The 19,655-nt window shown below is 38.1% G+C and overlaps 1 protein-coding gene across 3 annotated transcripts; it reads right to left on the reverse strand.

Annotated features, from left to right (window-relative positions):
• Positions 1-2,989: 2,989 nt before the first annotated feature.
• On the reverse strand, positions 2,990-10,216 carry LOC145134857 (uncharacterized). 3 transcript variants are annotated; one of them, XM_079069670.1, is made up of 6 exons: positions 9,107-10,216; positions 8,644-8,759; positions 8,235-8,559; positions 7,818-8,012; positions 7,544-7,641; positions 2,990-3,111 (listed from the first exon to the last, which is right to left on the reverse strand). In XM_079069670.1, the coding sequence occupies exons 1-6, from the start codon at positions 10,151-10,153 to the stop codon at positions 3,105-3,107; spliced, it is 1,788 nt and encodes a 595-aa protein (XP_078925796.1). In that variant the 5' UTR covers positions 10,154-10,216; the 3' UTR covers positions 2,990-3,104. The 3 variants fall into 3 exon arrangements, with proteins under 3 accessions (XP_078925796.1, XP_078925795.1, XP_078925797.1); XM_079069669.1 differs by lacking the exon at positions 2,990-3,111 and adding an exon at positions 6,358-7,171; XM_079069671.1 differs by lacking the exons at positions 2,990-3,111; positions 8,235-8,559; positions 8,644-8,759 and adding an exon at positions 6,358-7,171.
• Between the last annotated feature and the right edge of the window lie 9,439 nt (positions 10,217-19,655).

The following is a 19,655-nucleotide window of genomic DNA, read 5'->3' on the forward strand; positions in this document are numbered from 1 at the left end:
TCGTGCTGCTCTCTAGATCTCGAATACACCAGTATATCGTCGATGAACACGATCACCGAACGATCCAACATCGGTCTACACACCCTGTTCATGAGATCCACGAATGCTGCCGGTGCATTGGTGAGTCCGAAAGGCATCACCACGAACTCGTAATGCCCATAACGAGTCGTGAACGCCGTCTTCTGGATATCCTCATCACGCACTCTCATCTGATGATATCCAGACCTCAGATCAATCTTGGAGAACCAAGACGCTCCCTACAACTGATCGAACAAATCGTCGATCCTCGGTAATAGGTAACAGTTCTTGACCGTCAACTTGTTCAACTCCCAGTAGTCAATACACATCCGGTGTGAACCATCCTTTTTCTTGACAAAAAGGATCGGCGCTCCCCATGGCGAGCTACTCGGTCGAATAAACCCCTTTCCCAGCAGCTCCTGAAGCTGCGAGGATAACTCCTGCATCTCTGGCGGCGCAAGGCGATAAGGCGCCTTGGCGATAGGCGCTGCCCCCGGAACCAAATCAATGCAGAACTCAACTTGCCTCTCGGGAGGCACACCCGGCAACTCCTCGGGAAAAACATCCGGGAACTCACGTACTATCGGAACGTCATCCATCGAACTTGGCCTCCCAGCGACCTCTCGTGCGTCCATCACATAGGCTACAAACCCGCTGCAGCCCTGCTGCAAACTCTGTCTCGCTCTGGCGGCTGAACAAAACACCGACCCACATCGGGTACCCTCGTCGTACACCGTAAGTACTCCCCCACTAGGGTCTCGTATCGTCACCAACTGTCGCACGCAGTCTATGACAGCCCCAAATCGGCTCAACCAATCCATGCCCACTATGACACATACGTCCCCCATCGCTATCGGGACCAGATCCATCGGGAACTCAACGCCAAAGATCTAGAGTACACATCCCCGAATCACATCTGTAGCATACACCGCTCGCTCGTCAGCTATGGAAACTCGTAAAGGTCGTCTCAACGCCTCTCGTCGGCTATTGATGTGTCGACTAAACGCTATCGACACAAATGATCGACTCGCACCCGAGTCAAATAACACTAAGGCAGGTACAGAACTCACAAGAAAAGTACCTATGCATAGCACAATATCTCATCCCATCATAAATCAATAAAGAATACATACCAGCCACAACATCGGGCGCTGCGCGGACCTCCTCCGTTGTCAACTGGAAAGCTCTCCCACGAGCCTTCGGTGCCTCGGCCTTCGCTGGCCGAACCTCGATAACCCTAGCAGCAGGTGCAGATCCCTGTGCTGATCCCTGATGTAGCTGCGGGCACTCGGCCTTCCGATGGCCAGTCTGGTTGCAATGAAAGCAAACCATGAATCCCTGGGGGCAATCCTTGGCGATATGCCCCTCCTTGCCACATTTGTAGCAAGCACCCGATCGACAGACCCCATCATGTCCCTTGCCGCACTTTACACAAGTGCGGCCCTTCTGGCCTCCAGATCTCGTATCCGCGGACTTTGCCCGCTTGGTTGCCGGTTGAGACTGTGCCGGCCGCCGATCCATCCTCTGAGACTCGGCCTCCTCCCTGGCCTGAGTCTCCAACTCAATCTCCCTCTTTCGGGCATTTGCCTAAAGCTCAGCAAATGTCCGGTAAGTCGAGCTCGACACGAACTCCCGTATATCCCTCCTCAAATCGCCCAAATACCGGCTCATGCGTGCCTGCTCAGTAGACACCTGCTCAGGGCAGAACATCGCCTTCTCATGAAACTTCCTGGTAACCACAGTAACCGAATCAGTACCCTGCTTAAGGGTCAAGAACTCCTGAACCAACCGTTCCCTCTTCACAGGGGGAACATACTCATCTCTACACATGATGGTGAACCTCTCCCAGGTCATCACTGAAATCTCTGCAAGAGTGAAGCTCGTCGTCACGAACTTCCACTAATCCTTCGCTCCCAAGCGAAGCTGGTTCAACGCGAACCGTACCCTCGGATGCTCCGGACATGAACACGTGTAGAAGCATCCCTCGATATCAGCAATCCATCTTATCACAGCGATCGGATCCTACGTCCCATTAAACTCTGGTGGCTCCGTGTTGCTGACTCTCGAAGTAACAACGAGTCACCTCCCTAAGGTCTGGCATCAGCCACTGCTGCAGTAGCTGCAGCAGCCGCAGCCTCAGTCACCGCTGCATACCATTCATCAAAAGTCTCAATCAATGTGGTCTTGATAGACCCAACATCTCCGGAATCTCGGCTCGAATCGCCGCTGCCACCTCATCGTGGATCATCTGACGAAGCTCCTCGTCACTCACGCCACTTGGCTCAGGTCTGTGACGTGTCCCAACCATGATGTCTCTCAAATACAACATAATAATATCAGAGACTCGCTCGAGCATACTTGCACTCGATCACTCAACCCTACTTGTTCTCTAGTACCCAAAGGATTCTTACTTAGAGTGCGCACTGCTCCGGTGTCTTCAGTAATACGGGCCCTATACTACCGTCCACACCGCATCAGTATTCACCCTAAGTCCTCCTCCGTGGATCCCAGATCACAAGTACTCTATATCTTACTGGCATAGGCTACCCTTCGGTAGACCTCTCATCAGCTCCTCACTGCTACCAACTCGCTCTCAAGCATCACATAGCAGCAAAATCCTTCCTAGGCTAAGGCATCACAAAATCAGGCCACTCTAGTCCTAATATGAATACCTAGCCTACTCTAGCATGCATATCATATCATAACATATCTCATAAAACATAATGTAAGGGTATTTTGGGAAATCACTGTTCGGGCGCTGGCTGATCGTACACACTACTCCTTTCTACTTTTCTCTAAATCTTTTACTTTGTTAGAAAAATTGTTCCTTTTTATGAAAAACTTTCCGAAATCCTCGTTTTGAGTTCAGATACGCCCGAAGGTGCATCCGAATCCCTCAAACCAAGGCTCTGATACCAACTTGTAACGACGTAATTTTTCAAAACAATTTTTCATTTTTTTCAATCACACGATAATCATAAAACATAATGTATTCACTGTGTCATAACAAAACATGTCCCAGAATCTCAATAACATAAACTCCGTAAGTGTGTACGAATCATGCCGGCGCCTTCCCGCGATCCTCGCTAGTACCTGAAACACATATCATAACAACTGTAAGCATAAATGCTTAGTGAGTTCCCCAAAATACCACATACCACACATACGCCTTTCTAGGCCATAATTCTGTAGGATCTTCCGATCCATGTGTCTCAGGGACTTCCGTCCCAAATCCCGGTAGACCTTCCGGTCCTACCCGTATCGACCTTCCGGTCCGTAACCTATTGACCTTCCGGTCCATACCATACATAACATACATAGCACATACATATCACATAACCGCATATAGCACATACATCTCATAGCATACAAGACCTTCCGGTCACCCATATCACATAACCGCGTATAGCACATACATCATAGCATACAAGACCTTCCGGTCACCCATATCACATAACCGCGTATAGCACATACATCATAGCATACAAGACCTTCTGGTCACGCATAGGTACCCTTCCAGGTATAGTATAGTGAGAAGACTCACCTCGGGTAACTCGGTAATCTCGAACTCGGTAAAATCTGCTCTAGCCTCCGCCTAATCACATGGAATAAGCACTCTAATCAATACAACTCTCAAGGCTAGACTGTTCCCTCTCTTAGCACTCTCAGAAGGCTAAAAGACCATTTTACCCCTAAACGGTCCCAAAAGTCCAATTGTTTGACCAAACCCTAAAAGTCAACAAACGTCAACTCTCTGGGTTACGCTGCACGTACCGAACCTGTACGCTGGGTGTACCCGGCGACCTCACAGAAACAGGAAACGCGACCCCCTACGCCGCGCGTACTCGGATTACGCCCAGCGTAACTCCCAGTTTCAGACTCCTTAGCTTTTGGGGTCTTAAACAGTTAAGACACACGTCCAACTTTCAGATCTGACTACCCCATAGCCTCTTAATCCATAAAGTTGGTGACTTTAAGCCTTTGCATGGTTGTAAGAGTCACCAACACCCAAATCATTCCACTTCCAACACTTTAAAGCCCATAACTCAAACATGACTCCCTAATGACGACCAAGTTGGGATTTTTATGGATCTACAACACATATATCACTGAAATGGGACAGATCTAGGTCCATGGAGTCCCTTGTGCTCATAAAGTGTCCACCTTTGGGACTTTAACCCTAGAAATGGACCATGAAACACCAAACCAAAATAAAGAGGAAAGTTCTGAGCTTCTTACCTCTAAGTGAAGCTCCTTCCTCTGAAGAACTCAGATCCAAGCTTGTACTCCAACTTCTAGCCTTCACAAGAACCTCCTCTTCTTCTTCACGAACACATAAAGGCACTTTTAGCTCAAAACCCTCACACACAAGCTTTAGGACGAAGGAAATGCTCTCTTAGGGTTTCTCTCTTCGAAATGGTGGTTGAGGATAAGGCCATATCATTCCTTATATAGTGCACAAGTCTTATTTAGGGTTTGCATCTGGACCAGTTACATCCAGCGTAACTTTGGTACGCCCAACGTACCTTAAAGGGTCCGCGTCCATTTCAAGCGCATGAGTACGCGCAGCGTACTCTCCAGTACGCCCGGCGTACTCATTTGTAACTTTTCCCACTCAGGGACTAATCTTGACAACTTGACAAAAGAGAAGGGTTAAATAGTTGTACCTGAATTTCGGGATGTTACAGTGGTGGTGGCGGCGACGGTGGTGGTGGGTGGTGGTCATGGCGATGGTAGTGGTGGTTGGTGGCAACAGCGACGGTGGTAGTGGTTGTGGCGGCAGCGGTGGTGGTGGTCGGTGGGGCGGCAGCGGTGGTGGTGATGGTGGTTGTGGTGGTGGTGGTGGTGGGGTGGTGGTAGCGGCGGTGGTGGTGGTGGTCAGTGATAGTGGTGGGTTTTCTGATAAGTACAAAGGGTATTTTTGTAATCTGCCACTTTCCTTGATGAGAAGGAATGTTTTCCATCCAACTTTGGAAGGAATTTAGTTTCCTCCATATGGTGGAAAGTTTATTTCATTTAGAAATCCTTTTCCCTCCTCTTAGTGCAACCAAACGCATGAATTCGAGGGAATTGGAATCCTTTTCCCTCGAATTCGATTCATTTCCTGCCAACCAAACGCACCCTAAGTAATTGATTGATAGTTGAAAAGTTTTTATTTTACTATATAAGGTCCATCAGAGTTACATACAAATACAACTCACACAATGAGAAAGAAAATAAAAAAATGGTTTTAGCTATATAATAACATTACTTCCATGCTTTTCTACTCACATTTCATTTTTTCTCTTAAAGTTATTGTTTTATAGAGTGGTATTAGCACCCAAGAATTCCTTGAACTCCATTGGAGATTGTTTTGTCTCTTATAATATTTTTCACTTTGGTTAAAACTTTCTTCCATGATCTCCAATATGATCTTGGTTATGATTCTCACATTGTAATGGTAAATTTTAAAGCGACTAAGATGCTACATTGTTTCTCTTCTCTTTTAATATTTGTTATCTTAATTGCATGAAATTGGAAAAGAATGTGTATGTAGGAAGGTTGCTTCAACCTTACATACTAGAATCAATACCGCTAAAGAGGTAGGTGGTCGTTAACCAATGATAGCAAAATCTAACTACCTTTCTAATTATTTTGATTCATGCTTTGTAAAATCTATTTTTGTATTCTTGGTACAAAGTACATAATGAGGTTCTCAGGTGTACTAATAAAGTCAAATGTAAGTTTTCCAAAATATATATTTGAAAATCAATATCATATTTACTAATCGGTATATTAAAACTCTTGATGAAATTTATGTATAATAGAATATTTTATGTGACTTTATTCTTAATTTCAATGTTTAATATTTGAAAGTTCACATCTAAAAATTTGGATTTTTTTGTGTAATATAAATAGTGTAATACAAAGTCTATTTGGTTAAAATTATTTACCAATAGTTCATTCAAAACAACTTATTTTTTTAATCCAAAAAAGATTACCGAATAATAGAAAGAAAATATTGAATATTATTTTAATTATATTAATGTTATAAAAACTTATAATATTTATTAGATGATATAAAAATAAAAACCTAAAGTTTTAAAAGGGTCCGACTATATTAGATAGTATTAAAATACCAATTAATGATTTTTTTATTGTTTGTTAATTCGGTTAATACCCAAAAAGATGAATAAAATTTTAAATTTCAATATATTTTAAATTTTTACTCATAATTATTTTAACCACTTAACGGCATTCTTGCATAACGTGCAAAGTTTCGCCTAATATTATATATATATATATATATATATATATATATATATATATATATATATATATATATATATAAAAGTCAACCATTACCACCCTTCTAACCATTGTAGCTCTTCATGTTAACAATCTCACCCCTTCGTTTTTGGCAGTTTCAAATAACTACCTATTATAAGCATTTAGTTGTTAGTTATTTCACATTGGTAAGCCACAAGCTCTTATGTCTCTATATATGTTGTAGTCTCCTTTCTCTCCACAACGACTAATTTGGAGAGACAATCTTGGGCTCCACGTATATCTTACAAAGTATCAAAACCGACTTTCAAAACCACATGACTAAACACATCATTGTCTGACCTCGTCGAGCCGGTGTATCTTTGAGGGGAGTGTTAGTGTATTACACTTTAGTGCAACCACATCACATAGATGTCCGCATTATCCCAAAAAGAGAACCTATATAGGCTTAAACACAATGCCTTGCACAATAAGCCCTTTACGAGGCATATTACCGTAAAGGGTGAGGCGAAGATTCGCCCAAACTTTTGCATCCCTAGTACCGGTTCGAAATTCCCACAACTGTACTTCCATCCAACCATCGTTCCTTTGTTGTGGAAGGCCTTTCATTTTTTCTCTTTTCCATGGGTTGTGGGTGTTTTCATAATACTTTCCTCTAATAATTGGGGTTTGAGGACAAAGTAAATAGATATACCATGAATAATTATTCTCATAACTATACGGACCTCCAAGGAAAACACCACCACTCACTTTCACAAGAGGCTCAGACTGATTTTTCCGTAATCTGTAAACAAGGTAAGTTGCATATGTTGTTTGACGTGACAACATATTGGATCGGCAGTATATCCAAAAGCTGCCACGAGGACGGAAGGCAACTTCTATAAATCTGCACAAAAGAAGAACAAAAACTAATTGTGCATAATATAAAAGCTGGTACAGAATGATTTGTGTTGTAGGGTTTCATTATACTGAATCCATCATAGGAATTACGCATCTTTTTTTTTATAATTTTTTTTATATCGTGAGTGCTAAATTTTTCTTGAAAAAGTGAAATAGATTAAGTACCAGAACCATAATGCTTGAAGTTATAAACACTTATGTTAGTTGATTTTTCAAATGGGTAACCCATTAGAGTTATGCCACGTACCCTTGAATATGAGCTAAAGGTGTTCATTACCTAAAAATTACAAAGTAGTGCATGCATATGGAGAACATAGACATGACTTTAAGAAAGCAGGCTGTAAGATAGAGAAAGTACCTTGATCGGGGTAATGATAGCCAACTCCACTCAGATTTATGGAAAGCCACTCTTGCTGATAACATATGACACATCCCATTTTTTGCAAGAGAAAACCACTGTCAATAATTAAGCGTCCAAGCAGTTATTTTTGAATTATGGAGTTCTTTCATGTGAACTGGTTAAATCATGAACATAAGTTCCACAACAACTACAATTGTACCAAATAAGTGATTGAAGTAATCTTAAGAATGTGCGAGAAATTATAAGAATTAATCGTTTATATAAAGTTTACCTCTTTACCATCATTGATTAGGAACCCTTTACGAAGAATAAAGTAGAGTTCCTTCTTTGTTGTGCATTGCACTGTATGTGTTGACAATTTAAGTATGTCCTCATAATTACTTGGCAATTTTTGTTCCCAATATGTGTCTGAATCTGAAATGGTTTGCATATCCACATCATCATCCTCGAACAGTTCATGCTCCACCTATAAAAACTCAAACATTAGACTTGATAAAACACACAAAACTTTATCCAAATTTGTTCTACTTGATACACCAGAATGCTTTCCCACCATAATAGGTCACACATAGTGGTTCTCTTACAGTGAAATTCTGTTAATTGCCGCTAATTGATTTTTAAGAACTTTTGAAGTACTAAAAGCGACATAAAAATATTAAAATGAATAAACTAGTATCGGTTGGCTTACCCTCTCAAGGGGCTGAAACTCGATGCCTTCAATTGTCAATGGACAATGGCAATCAAATGTAATTTCAAGATCAATATTTCTCCGTTCGCACGTAAACACAAACAATTCAGCCATCAACCATCCATCTTCTCTCTTATTTACAACGTACGAAGTCCAAGATTTTGTGTCCCCACGTAATATGTAATTGAAGCCTAAATACTCCATACTTGTGTAGTTAAAATCAAACACAAGGTTTACTCTGTATGTGACATGTGGTGATAAAAATTGTGCTCTAACATGTGTTTTGAATTCCCAATAAAATTGGGTATGGTGGTCCACTACAAATCTACAGAAGATGGAACAAATGAATACATTAATATGTAGTCATGAAGTAGTCTAAAACATCAATAACAATAGGAGGATAAGTAACCTTGATTTTACTGGACCATCATATTTATACACAGGAGATGCAGAGACAGTAGGAATGAAACATTCTGCTGCAGATATCATTTCACAGTGTTCTCCTTTCTTATTTAGCCAAAACCACTGTCCGTTAAAAGAGCTCAAAGTTAGTTGTGGTGTCGTAGGATCATGAGTAGATCTATGAAATTAAAGATCGGAGAGCCACGTTTTTGTTTGTTTTCAAGTTATGGTGAACGTATTAAAGCTAACGTAGCACCACCCAAGGGAGTGATGTGTATGCCTGTAGGCCTTATATAGTGTTTGGTATAGGTGGCACTTGGTGTGGTTGATGTGTGGCGCTAGTGTTGTTATGTTAAAAGTCGTATAATGGAATTCCTTAAGTGTTCTTAACATTTCATAAATCACAATTTACCATTCATAAAGCAAATAAATACAATGTCATGCAACTATTTATAAACATAGTTAATTACCGTTTTGCCGCCGTTAACAAGGATTCCATTGGAGAGAAGCATCTTGAGTTCCTCTTTGGATCTATAGACAATAAGAGGTATTGTCTTACTCATCTCTTGGTAGTATATTGGTTGTTCTACCACTTCAGAGATCTCCTGCAACCAACGCGCATTCTCAAGGTTTTCCACAACTTGATATATCGTTGGCCGTTTTTTACGAGATTTCTTTAAACATCGATAGGCAATCTCTTTAAATATTTCCAATGACCTCTGGTCCATGTGTTCCTTTATATTTTGAAAGATAACATCTTCTAATTTATTTTCTTTGTAGCTTTTTTTCCACTTTGGCACTAAAGATTGAAAATGAAGATTGTTATATTCAAAACATAGTCTCCCACATAGTGTTTCAAATAAAACCACACCAAAAGAGTATATATCCGACTCTTTTGTTAGGATGCTCGTCTCCATATATAGCGGATCTACATACCCAAGGGTACCTGTAGCATTGGAGACAAGAAGCGTGTGATGTTGATTAGCGGGTCCTATTTTCGACATTCCCATGTCTGAAACTTTTGCATTCCAATTCTCATCAAGTAGAATGTTGGAACTTTTTATATCCCGATGGAGAACTCTAATTTGTGTCTCCTTAGGATCATGAAGGTACCTTAGCCCCCTTGCAGCCGCAAGGCATATCTTGAGGCGTTGCTTCCATGTTAGAGTAGAAGTACCCAGATGGTGATCGAGGCTACCATGAGATGCATGCTCATATACAAGGATCTTCTCACCATCCTCATCACAAAATCCGAGGAGAGAGATGAGATTTTCATGTGTGTAACGGGAAAGGATCATGATCTCTTTCCAAAACTCAAGGTCTCCTTGCCCATAGTAACGATCTAGACGCTTAAAAGCAACAATTCCTTGCCCTCTAGAGTGAGAGAGTATTCCTTTATACACCTTCCCGAATCCACCTTTTCCAATAACATTGTCCTCATCAAAGATACCAGTGGCCGACTTTATCTCTTTCAGTTGGATTCTAAGATGTTGAAACTCTTCCAAAAAAGCCTCCATTATTTGTTGATCAAATGGTAGTTAGAAAATTTTAGTGTTAAAATTAAAGCAATTGGAAATACAGAACTAAGAAGCCGATTCTTTTATTTGCAAGAAGGCCTTTATGTGTGGGAGACGAGATGTCTTGATCACACATAATTGACTAAATTTTAATTACAAAATTCCAAACGTGTTGTTAGGTGAAGAATATAATAATATAATGAACATACATAATTGATCAATTTGTAATTATAAAAGGCAAGGTAGCCATAGGACAAAGGACATGTTCCTGCCACTCTATTCTTAATTTCTTTTAGTTTTTCTATATATTATTTTAAAATTATATGTTCGTTTACACTCTTCTTTTTATAAATTCGTTTTTAGTTTGGTAATTTGATTTTTTAATTTAATTTCATATATATATATATATATATATATATATATATATATATATATATATATATATATATATATAGTCAAGATCAAATAAGAAGGAAATTTTTGGTAGGAAGGTAAGAAGTTTTTTTTCTACATATTTTTTTCGCGAACAAACAAAATGAATTATTAGATGATTCATTTGTAAGATGATTCACAAGAAAAAAATCTCAAAAAAACATCTCGACGATTCATTTATACAATGATTTTGTTGTTATTCATTAAAATTGTCATAAAAGTAAATTTTTTTCTTAATTTACTTAAAAATAAATCATAAAGATGTTTTTTTAGAAATTTTTTCTTGTGAATCATCTTACAAATGAATCATCTAGTGATTCATTTATTTTGTTCGTCAAAAAAATATGTAGAAAAAAAACTTCTTACATTCCTACCAAAAAAAATTTCTTACCGGATATATATATATATATATATATATATATATATATATATATATATATATATATATATATATATATATATATATAAGGTTATTTGGAAAACAAAAAACCCTAAAAAAACCCTAAAAATCGTAACAATGCATAAAAAAAATACCTAAAGATCACAAAACTTTTTTTTGAATTTTTTAATGAAAAAATCGCAGGTTTTAAAAGAAATTCGCTAAAAAAACTTTATAAAAAAAAAAAGAAAATTGATTTTTTATTTTTTTTTCAGCGAATTTTAATAAAAAGCTGCGATTTTTTATAAAAAAATTCAAAAAAAAGTTTTGTGATCTCTAAATATTTTTTTATGCATTTTTATGATTTTTAGGGTTTTTTTTAGAGTTTTTTGTTTTCCATAGAACCTAAACCTATATATATATATATATATATATATATATATATATATATATATATATATATATATATATATATATATATATATATATATAGAGAGAGAGAGAGAGAGAGAGAGTTAGGTTCAAATGTTTTTACTATCTATTGTGTGCATGTAGAATTGATTCTAGACCAATCATTTTAGTTATTTTAAGTAAGTAATTAATGCATATTACTTTCTTAAAATATATATATATATTAATGCATAATACATGTTGAAGATATAATGAGTATTAATTAAATCTTCAGCATTTGAACCTAACTATATATATATATATATATATATATATATATATATATATATATATATATATATATATAGAGAGAGAGAGAGAGAGAGAGAGTTAATTCTACATTAATTACTTACTTAAAATAACTAAAATGATTGGTTCAGAATCAATCCTACATGCACACAATAGATAGTTATAACAAAATAACCTAACCCTATATATATATATATATATATATATATATATATATATATATATATATATATATATATATACAAAACAGTTGAACACATACTACATTGCATTTCCATATTCTGCAAGAACACAGACATAAATAAGTAAAGTGAATAAATTCTTGTAGAATGGGTATATATATACAAAGTCAGTTGAACTACACGAAAAGGATGAACATACAATATTCTCTAAGAATATGTAGCTTGAACTATAAATTTTGTAACGCCCAGTTCCTGGTATGTATTTAATTATAATTTATTCATTTTAGTGCAGAAACTCGACGAGTTGGAGGCCCCAAACTCATCGAGTAGAATGGAGTGGGACGCGGGTTTTAAGTGACCTACTCGACGAGTTGAGAGCCCTCAACTCGACGAGTAGGGCTGGCAGAATGAAACCCTAATTTTAAGGGTTTTGCACTCTATTTAAACATCTTAATCCCCTCATGCTAGCCTCATTTCCAGCCTCCAATCCCCAAACCCTAGATCTCGAAACCCTAATGCATTGTGTGAGCTTGTGATTCATCCAGTGTTGTAAAACTCGCCGAGTTGGCCGATTACTCCTCCGAGTACTCGCTACTCGGCCGCTTACGGAGGCGAGTTACAGAATTCTGAGTACTCCCCGATTGGCTCCTTACTGAACGGAGAAATGTTGTAAAACTTGGTCAACTCGGTGATTAATATGTAGAATATATTTAATTATTTATTATTTAACACACACACATGTGATTATTACTACATATATATCTTAAATTTCTAATAATTATTCACGAAGTGAGACCATTATGTGTTTTTCAGTTTTTGTGTATTCTCATGTATCTAATTTTGTTATATATTTCAATTAACTTATGATTTTGACATATATAATTTCTCTAAAAATATTTCTACATGAATTACTGAATCCGGGTACTCCCCGAGTACTCGCTACTCGGTAGTTGGCCGAACTGGTACCGAGTAACGAGTTCTACAACCTTGGAGTCATCTTTGAGAGAAATCTTGTATGTGTGAAGCTTGTGGAAGAAGGAGAAGCTTGAGGACTCAAGAAGGAGGTTATAGATCCAGCAACTTCACTTCATTCTCAGCATTTTCTGGTAAGTAAATCTCAAACTTGCTTAATGATTACTTAGATATCTTTCCTATCACTTTTATTGGGTTTTTGATCCAACTAGCATGATCCTTGGGAAATGGACGTCCCAAGTGAGTATACATTCAGATCTAGAGCTTTGAATGGCTTTCATGGCATAAAGGTGCAGACTTTATGGCCATTGAAGCCTCATGCAAGCTTTAGGATATCATTTTGGCCTTTTAAGCTCCAAAAGGCCATGCATGGAGAGAAATTCAGAGACTTTACGTGTTCATGTAGTGTCTAGGGTCTAGATCTCAGTCTGTATGCCTTAGCTTTAAGTATTAATGGCTTTTAGATCAAGATCTAAATCTTAAAGAGTTAGGGTTTGAGCTAAATCCATTAAGGAAGGGTATTAACGGGTAGAGTTGGAAACTTTACCCTTAAAAGGACATTTTCAGTAGGTATATGAAGTATGGAGCTTAGATCTGAAGGATATAGGCTTAATCCATTAAGAAAGCTTAACAGACTGAAGAACTCGACAAGTTGGGTTGGAGTGTCCCGATTTTGTGGATAGGAAGAACTCAACGAGTTCGTGAAAGAACTCGACGAGTTGGATCGCAATTTCAGGGTTCTATGATTTATGGAACTTGACGAGTTGATGGACCAACTCGGCAAGTTGAGTCAACCTAAAACGTTGACTTTGACCAGAATGTTGACTTTGACTTTGACTTTGACCAAAGTTGACCCTTAAGGGGTTATGAGTATGAAAAGGGAATTAAAGGAAATCTTCTATGTATAGGGGCTTGAGTCGGGTGATATCCGGAGTCGAATTTTTTTCAACTACTTCCAGTTATCGAGGTGAGTTACCTTCTAGTAGAAGTGGGTCTAAGGCACCAATGTCGGCCCACTAGTAAGTGATTATAGTAGAGATGATTGTCTTTGTGATAATTGTCTGGTATGCCACTATCTGTTATGTTTTATGTGCTAGTATGATATTATGTGATAGTGGTAGGAGGGGTAGGATAGACCCCGTTACCGGTCGAAAGGACCGAAGGGGTAGGCCAGCGCCCTGATATGCTAGGCAGTTACCGGTCGAAAGGACCGAAAGGGTAGGCCAGCACCCTGATATGCTAGGCAGTATGTGACTTATGTGTTTATGTACTAGGATGATATATGGTAGTAGTAGGGGTGAAATAGTCCCCGTTACTGGTCGAAAGGACCGAAGGGGTAGGCCAGCACCCTAATATGCTAGGCAGTTATCGGTCGAAAAGACCGAAGGGGTAGGCCAGCACCCTGATATGTTGGGCAGTTACCGGTCGAAATGGCCGAAGGGGTAGGCCAACACCCTAATATGCTAGGCAATATGTTTATTGTATGGTATGTGGTATGATGGGGAACTCACTAAGCTTTGTGCTTACGGTTTTCAGTTTTGGTTTCAGGTACTTCCTATTCTAAAGGAAAGGGGTCGGCATGATGGCAGCGCATCACACACGATTTTCCGCAATGAGATCTTTGGGAGTTATACTCTGATGTTGTTTTATCGTGACATGTTTTGACTATTGACACATTGGTTTTATTATGAGTTGATACTATAGATGTTTTCAGACAAATAGTTTTATGATTATTAAATTAAAAATGTAATTTTTGGTCATGAATTTTGGGATGTTACAAATTTCTAAAAAAAAAAGTAATAAATTGTCTATGCTCATTTCCAATATTCTTAGACAATGCTAATGTAAAATGACTAAAATCAACATAGAAACAAACCACCTAGTCAAAGTCATTAAAATACCATAATACCCAATTTAAGCTATCTAAATGCATGGTATTGATAGTAATAATTAAGGCTATATAACACCACCAACAACAACAAACCGCCTAGTCTTGAAGCAATACAAGAACACCGGTATGAAAGGAGTAATATACTTTGAAGCTCACTTTGGTGAAATTTAAATAGTAACAACAGTAATCACTAAAAACACCACTTGCATCTTAAAAAAAAAAAAAGGCAGACATGAGGCATTGGATAGAAACTACTTTATGATGACTTAATATGGCCAACGGGAGCAATACTTGCTAATTCTAGGTAGATCACAAGGATAAAAAGTAAAGTGAAAGTGTTCCAAAATACCATAGAGGAAAAGAGTGTACAGACTAGACAAATTGTTCTAATAGCGTTGAGATGAGGGCAATATAAAACTATCAAGGATTACAATTAAAGATAGTAAATAACAATTTGCGACAACATCATCAATAAAGATTTCAACATATCCGGCTTTCAAATTCTAACATAGACACCATCTTTCTACTATGCCTAATTAGAAACAAATTTTCCAACCATAACTGAACATCCAATTCATCAAATCAAAGAAATTAAAGCAAATCAGAAGAAATATAAAAGCAATGAACAAAAATAAGAAACTTACAAGTTACGTTATAGGATTGCATTTGAAGACCAGTGGAGAGACTTGAGAAATGAGTGAGAGCGGTGGTCAATTGTAACGCCCGTGTTTCTAGGCTAGGCATTAATATTGTCATAATAGTCTAGGTTAACCTTTGTAACTCATTTTGAAGAAATAAAGAGGAATTATGTGTTTTATGCTTAATTATTAGGATTTAATTAATTAAGAATAAAAATGAGCGTCGAAAATAAATATTAGATAAAGTCGATATCTATTAAGAAAGTTGTAGTGGTCGTGACAAGGATTCCGGATATATAAAGAATACCGAAATCCGAGTTATAACGAAGAAGTTATGATATGTCGAAGTTTCGCGACAAAACCGGCACGGTGCCGAATGACGTAAAAAGTGAGTTTTTGATAAACTACTTTTTTGCCTTAGTAATCTAACCTAAAACTGAGGAATTTCGCATAGTCATGCTTCGGCCACGTCACCCTCGCTCATAACGTGTCACGTGTCCAAATTGCTGAGTCATCCAAGGCCAGCTGGCGAGGCGTGTCGCATTCCCTCGCATCAAAAGTGCTGGTCCAACCGCGGTCCGACGCGTGCCCTTCTTGACGTGTCCGAGCTTCGCAGGCGCGCCACGATCCACCCCTCGGACCCGAGACCTCGGTCCAATCAGAAGCAGCCACATGGACCCTCGCACGTTCGAGCCATCAGGCTCCCTTCGCATCTGCTGCCGCGTGGAGCTTCCTCAGCCATCGATCTTCGGTCTCGCACCCTATAAAAGGGGGGGTTGCGAGATCTCCCAGCTAGAATTAGGAATTTGGCATTTTTCACCCCTAAACTCATATTTTCACTATTTCGACTTCCCCCAAAGCCCCAAGATCATTTCCAACGCCCGAAACACGCCTCGAAGTTCCCGAGAAGCCCGAAAAATTTATCTTTTCGGTTTTGAAGCCCAACCCTCGTAGAGCCCGGTTTCTCAATAAAACTCTCGATTTTATTAGAAACAATTGTTTTAGGAAACGAAGTGCTGTCCGATTATCGTCTTATCAGGTGAGTGTATAGTCACTTTCATCTTACACATAGATATGAAGTATTTTATATAAAATACATGCTATGTGTATATATGTTGTTTGTTTATTTGAGATAGATGTTGAATGAATGTTTTATACATGTTTAAAATGATTTAAAATGTATATATATTTTATCTTCAAATATGTTGGGTAAAACATGGGTAGATAAACAATGAGGGATAAAAGTACGGTATAGATGTACGTTAGTAGCTATGAATATAGTACTGTATAGATGTACGTTGGTAGCTATGGATGTAGTACGTTGGCAGCAATGGACTTAGTGCCTGTTGTAGAAACCTTGGCGACGATGTAACTTCGTGCCTATTTGACATAAATTGCTGAGGGAAAGCAATGTTGTCACCCCGATGTTTGTCTTATTTGACATAAATTGCTTAGGAAAGCAGTGTTGTCACCACATTGGTTGTTTTATTTGACATAAATTGCTGAGGAAAGCAATGTTGTCACCTTATTGGTTGTTTTATGTCAGGTTGTCTTGTTTGACATAAATTGATGAGGAAAGCAATGTTGTCACCTTATTGGTTGTCTTTTTTGACATAAATTGTTGAGGAAAGCAATGTTGTCACCCCATTGGTTGTCTTATTTGACATAAATTGCTGAGGAAAGCAGTGTTGTCACCCGATGGTTGCCTTATTTGACATAAATTTCTGAGGAACCCCCGAAGCAATGTTGTCCCCCTAATGAAAATCGTTAGGCTAGGTCCCTTGTGATAATTATTTTAGGGACGTAAAGTGAGGATAACGGGAATGGATTATTAGGGTTATTTTTGGTTGATGAAATTAATAAATTTATTGTTGATTGATAAGTTTATTATTTATTGTGGGTTGAAAACCCTATATGCTCACCAGGCTCCCAATCCTGACCCACTCAGCTTTTTATATTACAGGTAGTGGACCCCGAGCATAGTCGGATGATGATGAGAGATTTTTGGATTATAGGCCAGTAGTTGTAAATAACTGTTGTAAGGCTTATAATGTCTTGTTTATGCTTTTGATCTGTATCGGAACATGACATCCCGAGGTTTTGATATAAAATGAAACTATATATTTCTTAAAGAAAGGTTTTGATAAACTTTTATCATGTTTTGTTTTGGGGACCAATTCCGCAACATCTTTTAAAATGATTTCTCTGATTTTATTTTAAAAGCATAAATTAAATCGGTCTTTTCTGGCCGAGAAATTTGGGGATGTCACATCAATGCTGAATAATGCGGGATTAAAAGACGAATCAAGAAGCGAGAGTGATTGAAAAAGTGAAAAACGACAAGTCGCTTCCCAAGTTGGTGAGGTGATTTCATTAGGTTTTACCAAATTCATGTTTGCCTTTACCTTGAATCAAAAAGCGTAATTTTTGTACTATCAATCGAATCAATCCTATAAATTTCGAGATGAAACAAGATAAAAGAAAATTATATGCTTTCTCTTAAATCGAATAAAACGAAAATTTTTCCCCTATCTATAGGAAAAAGCAGGTGAACATCGGGCAAATAATGGAAACCGTCCCCGGTTGAAGATCTGCAAATTCAATCGGAGTGGGTGGAATGAGGAAATATAATATGGGTGGGGATTAATAGCACGTCGACCAAAGATTACGCTAGGACAACGAATTTCTTTGTTGTGAAAGTATCAAAATATCTTCGAGCTTCTGATGTGATTCCTTAGTCGATGATATCACCAGTTACAAAAAAAAACTAGTCAATTTCCTAAGGTCATGACCGGCGACGGCATCCATGTATTCCGGATGGTGGTGTTTGATTTTAGGGGGGAAGATCGGCGAGCAATGCGAGAGTGAAACGGGTAGGTGAGGACGATCGATAAGAAGGGGAAAGATAGAAGAATAAGAGGTTTTAGCTTTCATTCTGTAAATATTGGTTTATAATATTGATTATTTAATTAATTAAGTATTGAATTTACTATAATACCCATATCAATAGATTGGTTCGGAATTGGTTATACGTTCACAAAATATATATGGTTTGTATATGAACCTAAATCTATATATATATATATATATATATATATATATATATACATACATACTAGGAGAATATCAGCACACTGCGCAGAATACAACAATATATTTGAAATCTTTACAAATATATGTTTTTTAAATATATCAATGACGTTGTTGTTAACTCTTATATAATAAATCTTATAAAAAGTTGGTATAAACATTGTTTGTTTTGAATTATATGATAATGTATACATATTTTAAAATTCTATAATCTCATTTGTCTCAATGGCCTCTACATGCGGGTTACTCATGAATAAAATTAAATATAGTTGTTGGGTCACTCTGTAACACCTTGTTCTGAATCGTTTTCCATTTTGGGGTTGTGATCAAGGATTTAGATTTAGCAGGCTTAGGACCCTTGAGGGATTGAGATCTGGACTCATTTGGAAGTGGATGATGTAATTTAGATGATCCGAGTGTTCGGTTTGGGTTTTGGAGCCAAAGGGTATTTTGGTAATACATCTCGTGCTTTTATGGAAATTGGATTTTGTTTGGGAAATTGTAAGGAAAGTATGAGTTTATTAAAGCATAGAGCTTCTCGTTACTTTTTCATATATATATAAGGATCGTTGAAATCGGATTTATAACGAAGAAGTTATGGCCTTCGGAGTGTTTTAGGGTTTAAGAGAAAACTCTAGTACGCAGAGCGTACTTAGGGAGTACGCGAGGCGTACTAGTACGAAGGGTAGCACGCGAGGTATAATGTGGTGTACTCTTAGTGTACTGCGAAGGGTGGATCGGGAATGAGACACCTCATACGTTGGGCGTACGAGGAGTACGCGAGGGGTATGAGGAGTTAGTGGAAACCCTAATTTAGGGTGTTGTACCCTATATAAACACTTTAAGTCTTTAGGGCTAGCCTCTTTATCAGCCTTCAAGCCCCCAAAACCCTATAAATCATCCCTTAGCCTCCATTGTTGTGTTTTTTAGCTCATTGTGTGCATCTTGGGGTGTTTTGGTTCATATTCAAGAAGAAGGAATTTGGTGCAGTGAGTTGCCATTCTTGGTGTTTCTTAGGTTCAAAGTCCATAAAGTTGGCACCTTTAAGGTTTAGAATCACCCATGCATGCGATATCTCCATTTAGTGAAAGTAAAGTGTTATATCTTGAAGTTGGTTCCTTTTGGGGCATGCAAAGTCACCAAGTCAGTGACTTTATGGTTCTAGACGTTTATTGGGGTTGAGATCTGTGATTTGGACTTCTGGTCTTAAGCACTAAGT

This window comes from Lactuca virosa, chromosome 8 (assembly GCF_052849685.1).
Source record: "Lactuca virosa cultivar CGN04683 chromosome 8, Lactuca_virosa_CGN04683_v6, whole genome shotgun sequence".
Classification (NCBI taxonomy): domain Eukaryota; kingdom Viridiplantae; phylum Streptophyta; class Magnoliopsida; order Asterales; family Asteraceae; genus Lactuca; species Lactuca virosa.

What these genes read in the sequence shown, in the direction of transcription:
- LOC145134857 (XM_079069669.1), bottom strand. Translation starts at nt 10,153, where the DNA reads ATGGAGGCTTTTTTGGAAGAGTTTCAACATCTTAGAATCCAACTGAAA. An exon ending in GATGGTCCAGTAAAATCAAG is followed by an intron (nt 8,560 to 8,643) that starts GTTACTTATCCT and finishes CATCTTCTGTAG; the next exon opens with ATTTGTAGTGGACCACCATA. An exon ending in AGTTTCAGCCCCTTGAGAGG is followed by an intron (nt 8,013 to 8,234) that starts GTAAGCCAACCG and finishes GAGTTTTTATAG; the next exon opens with GTGGAGCATGAACTGTTCGA.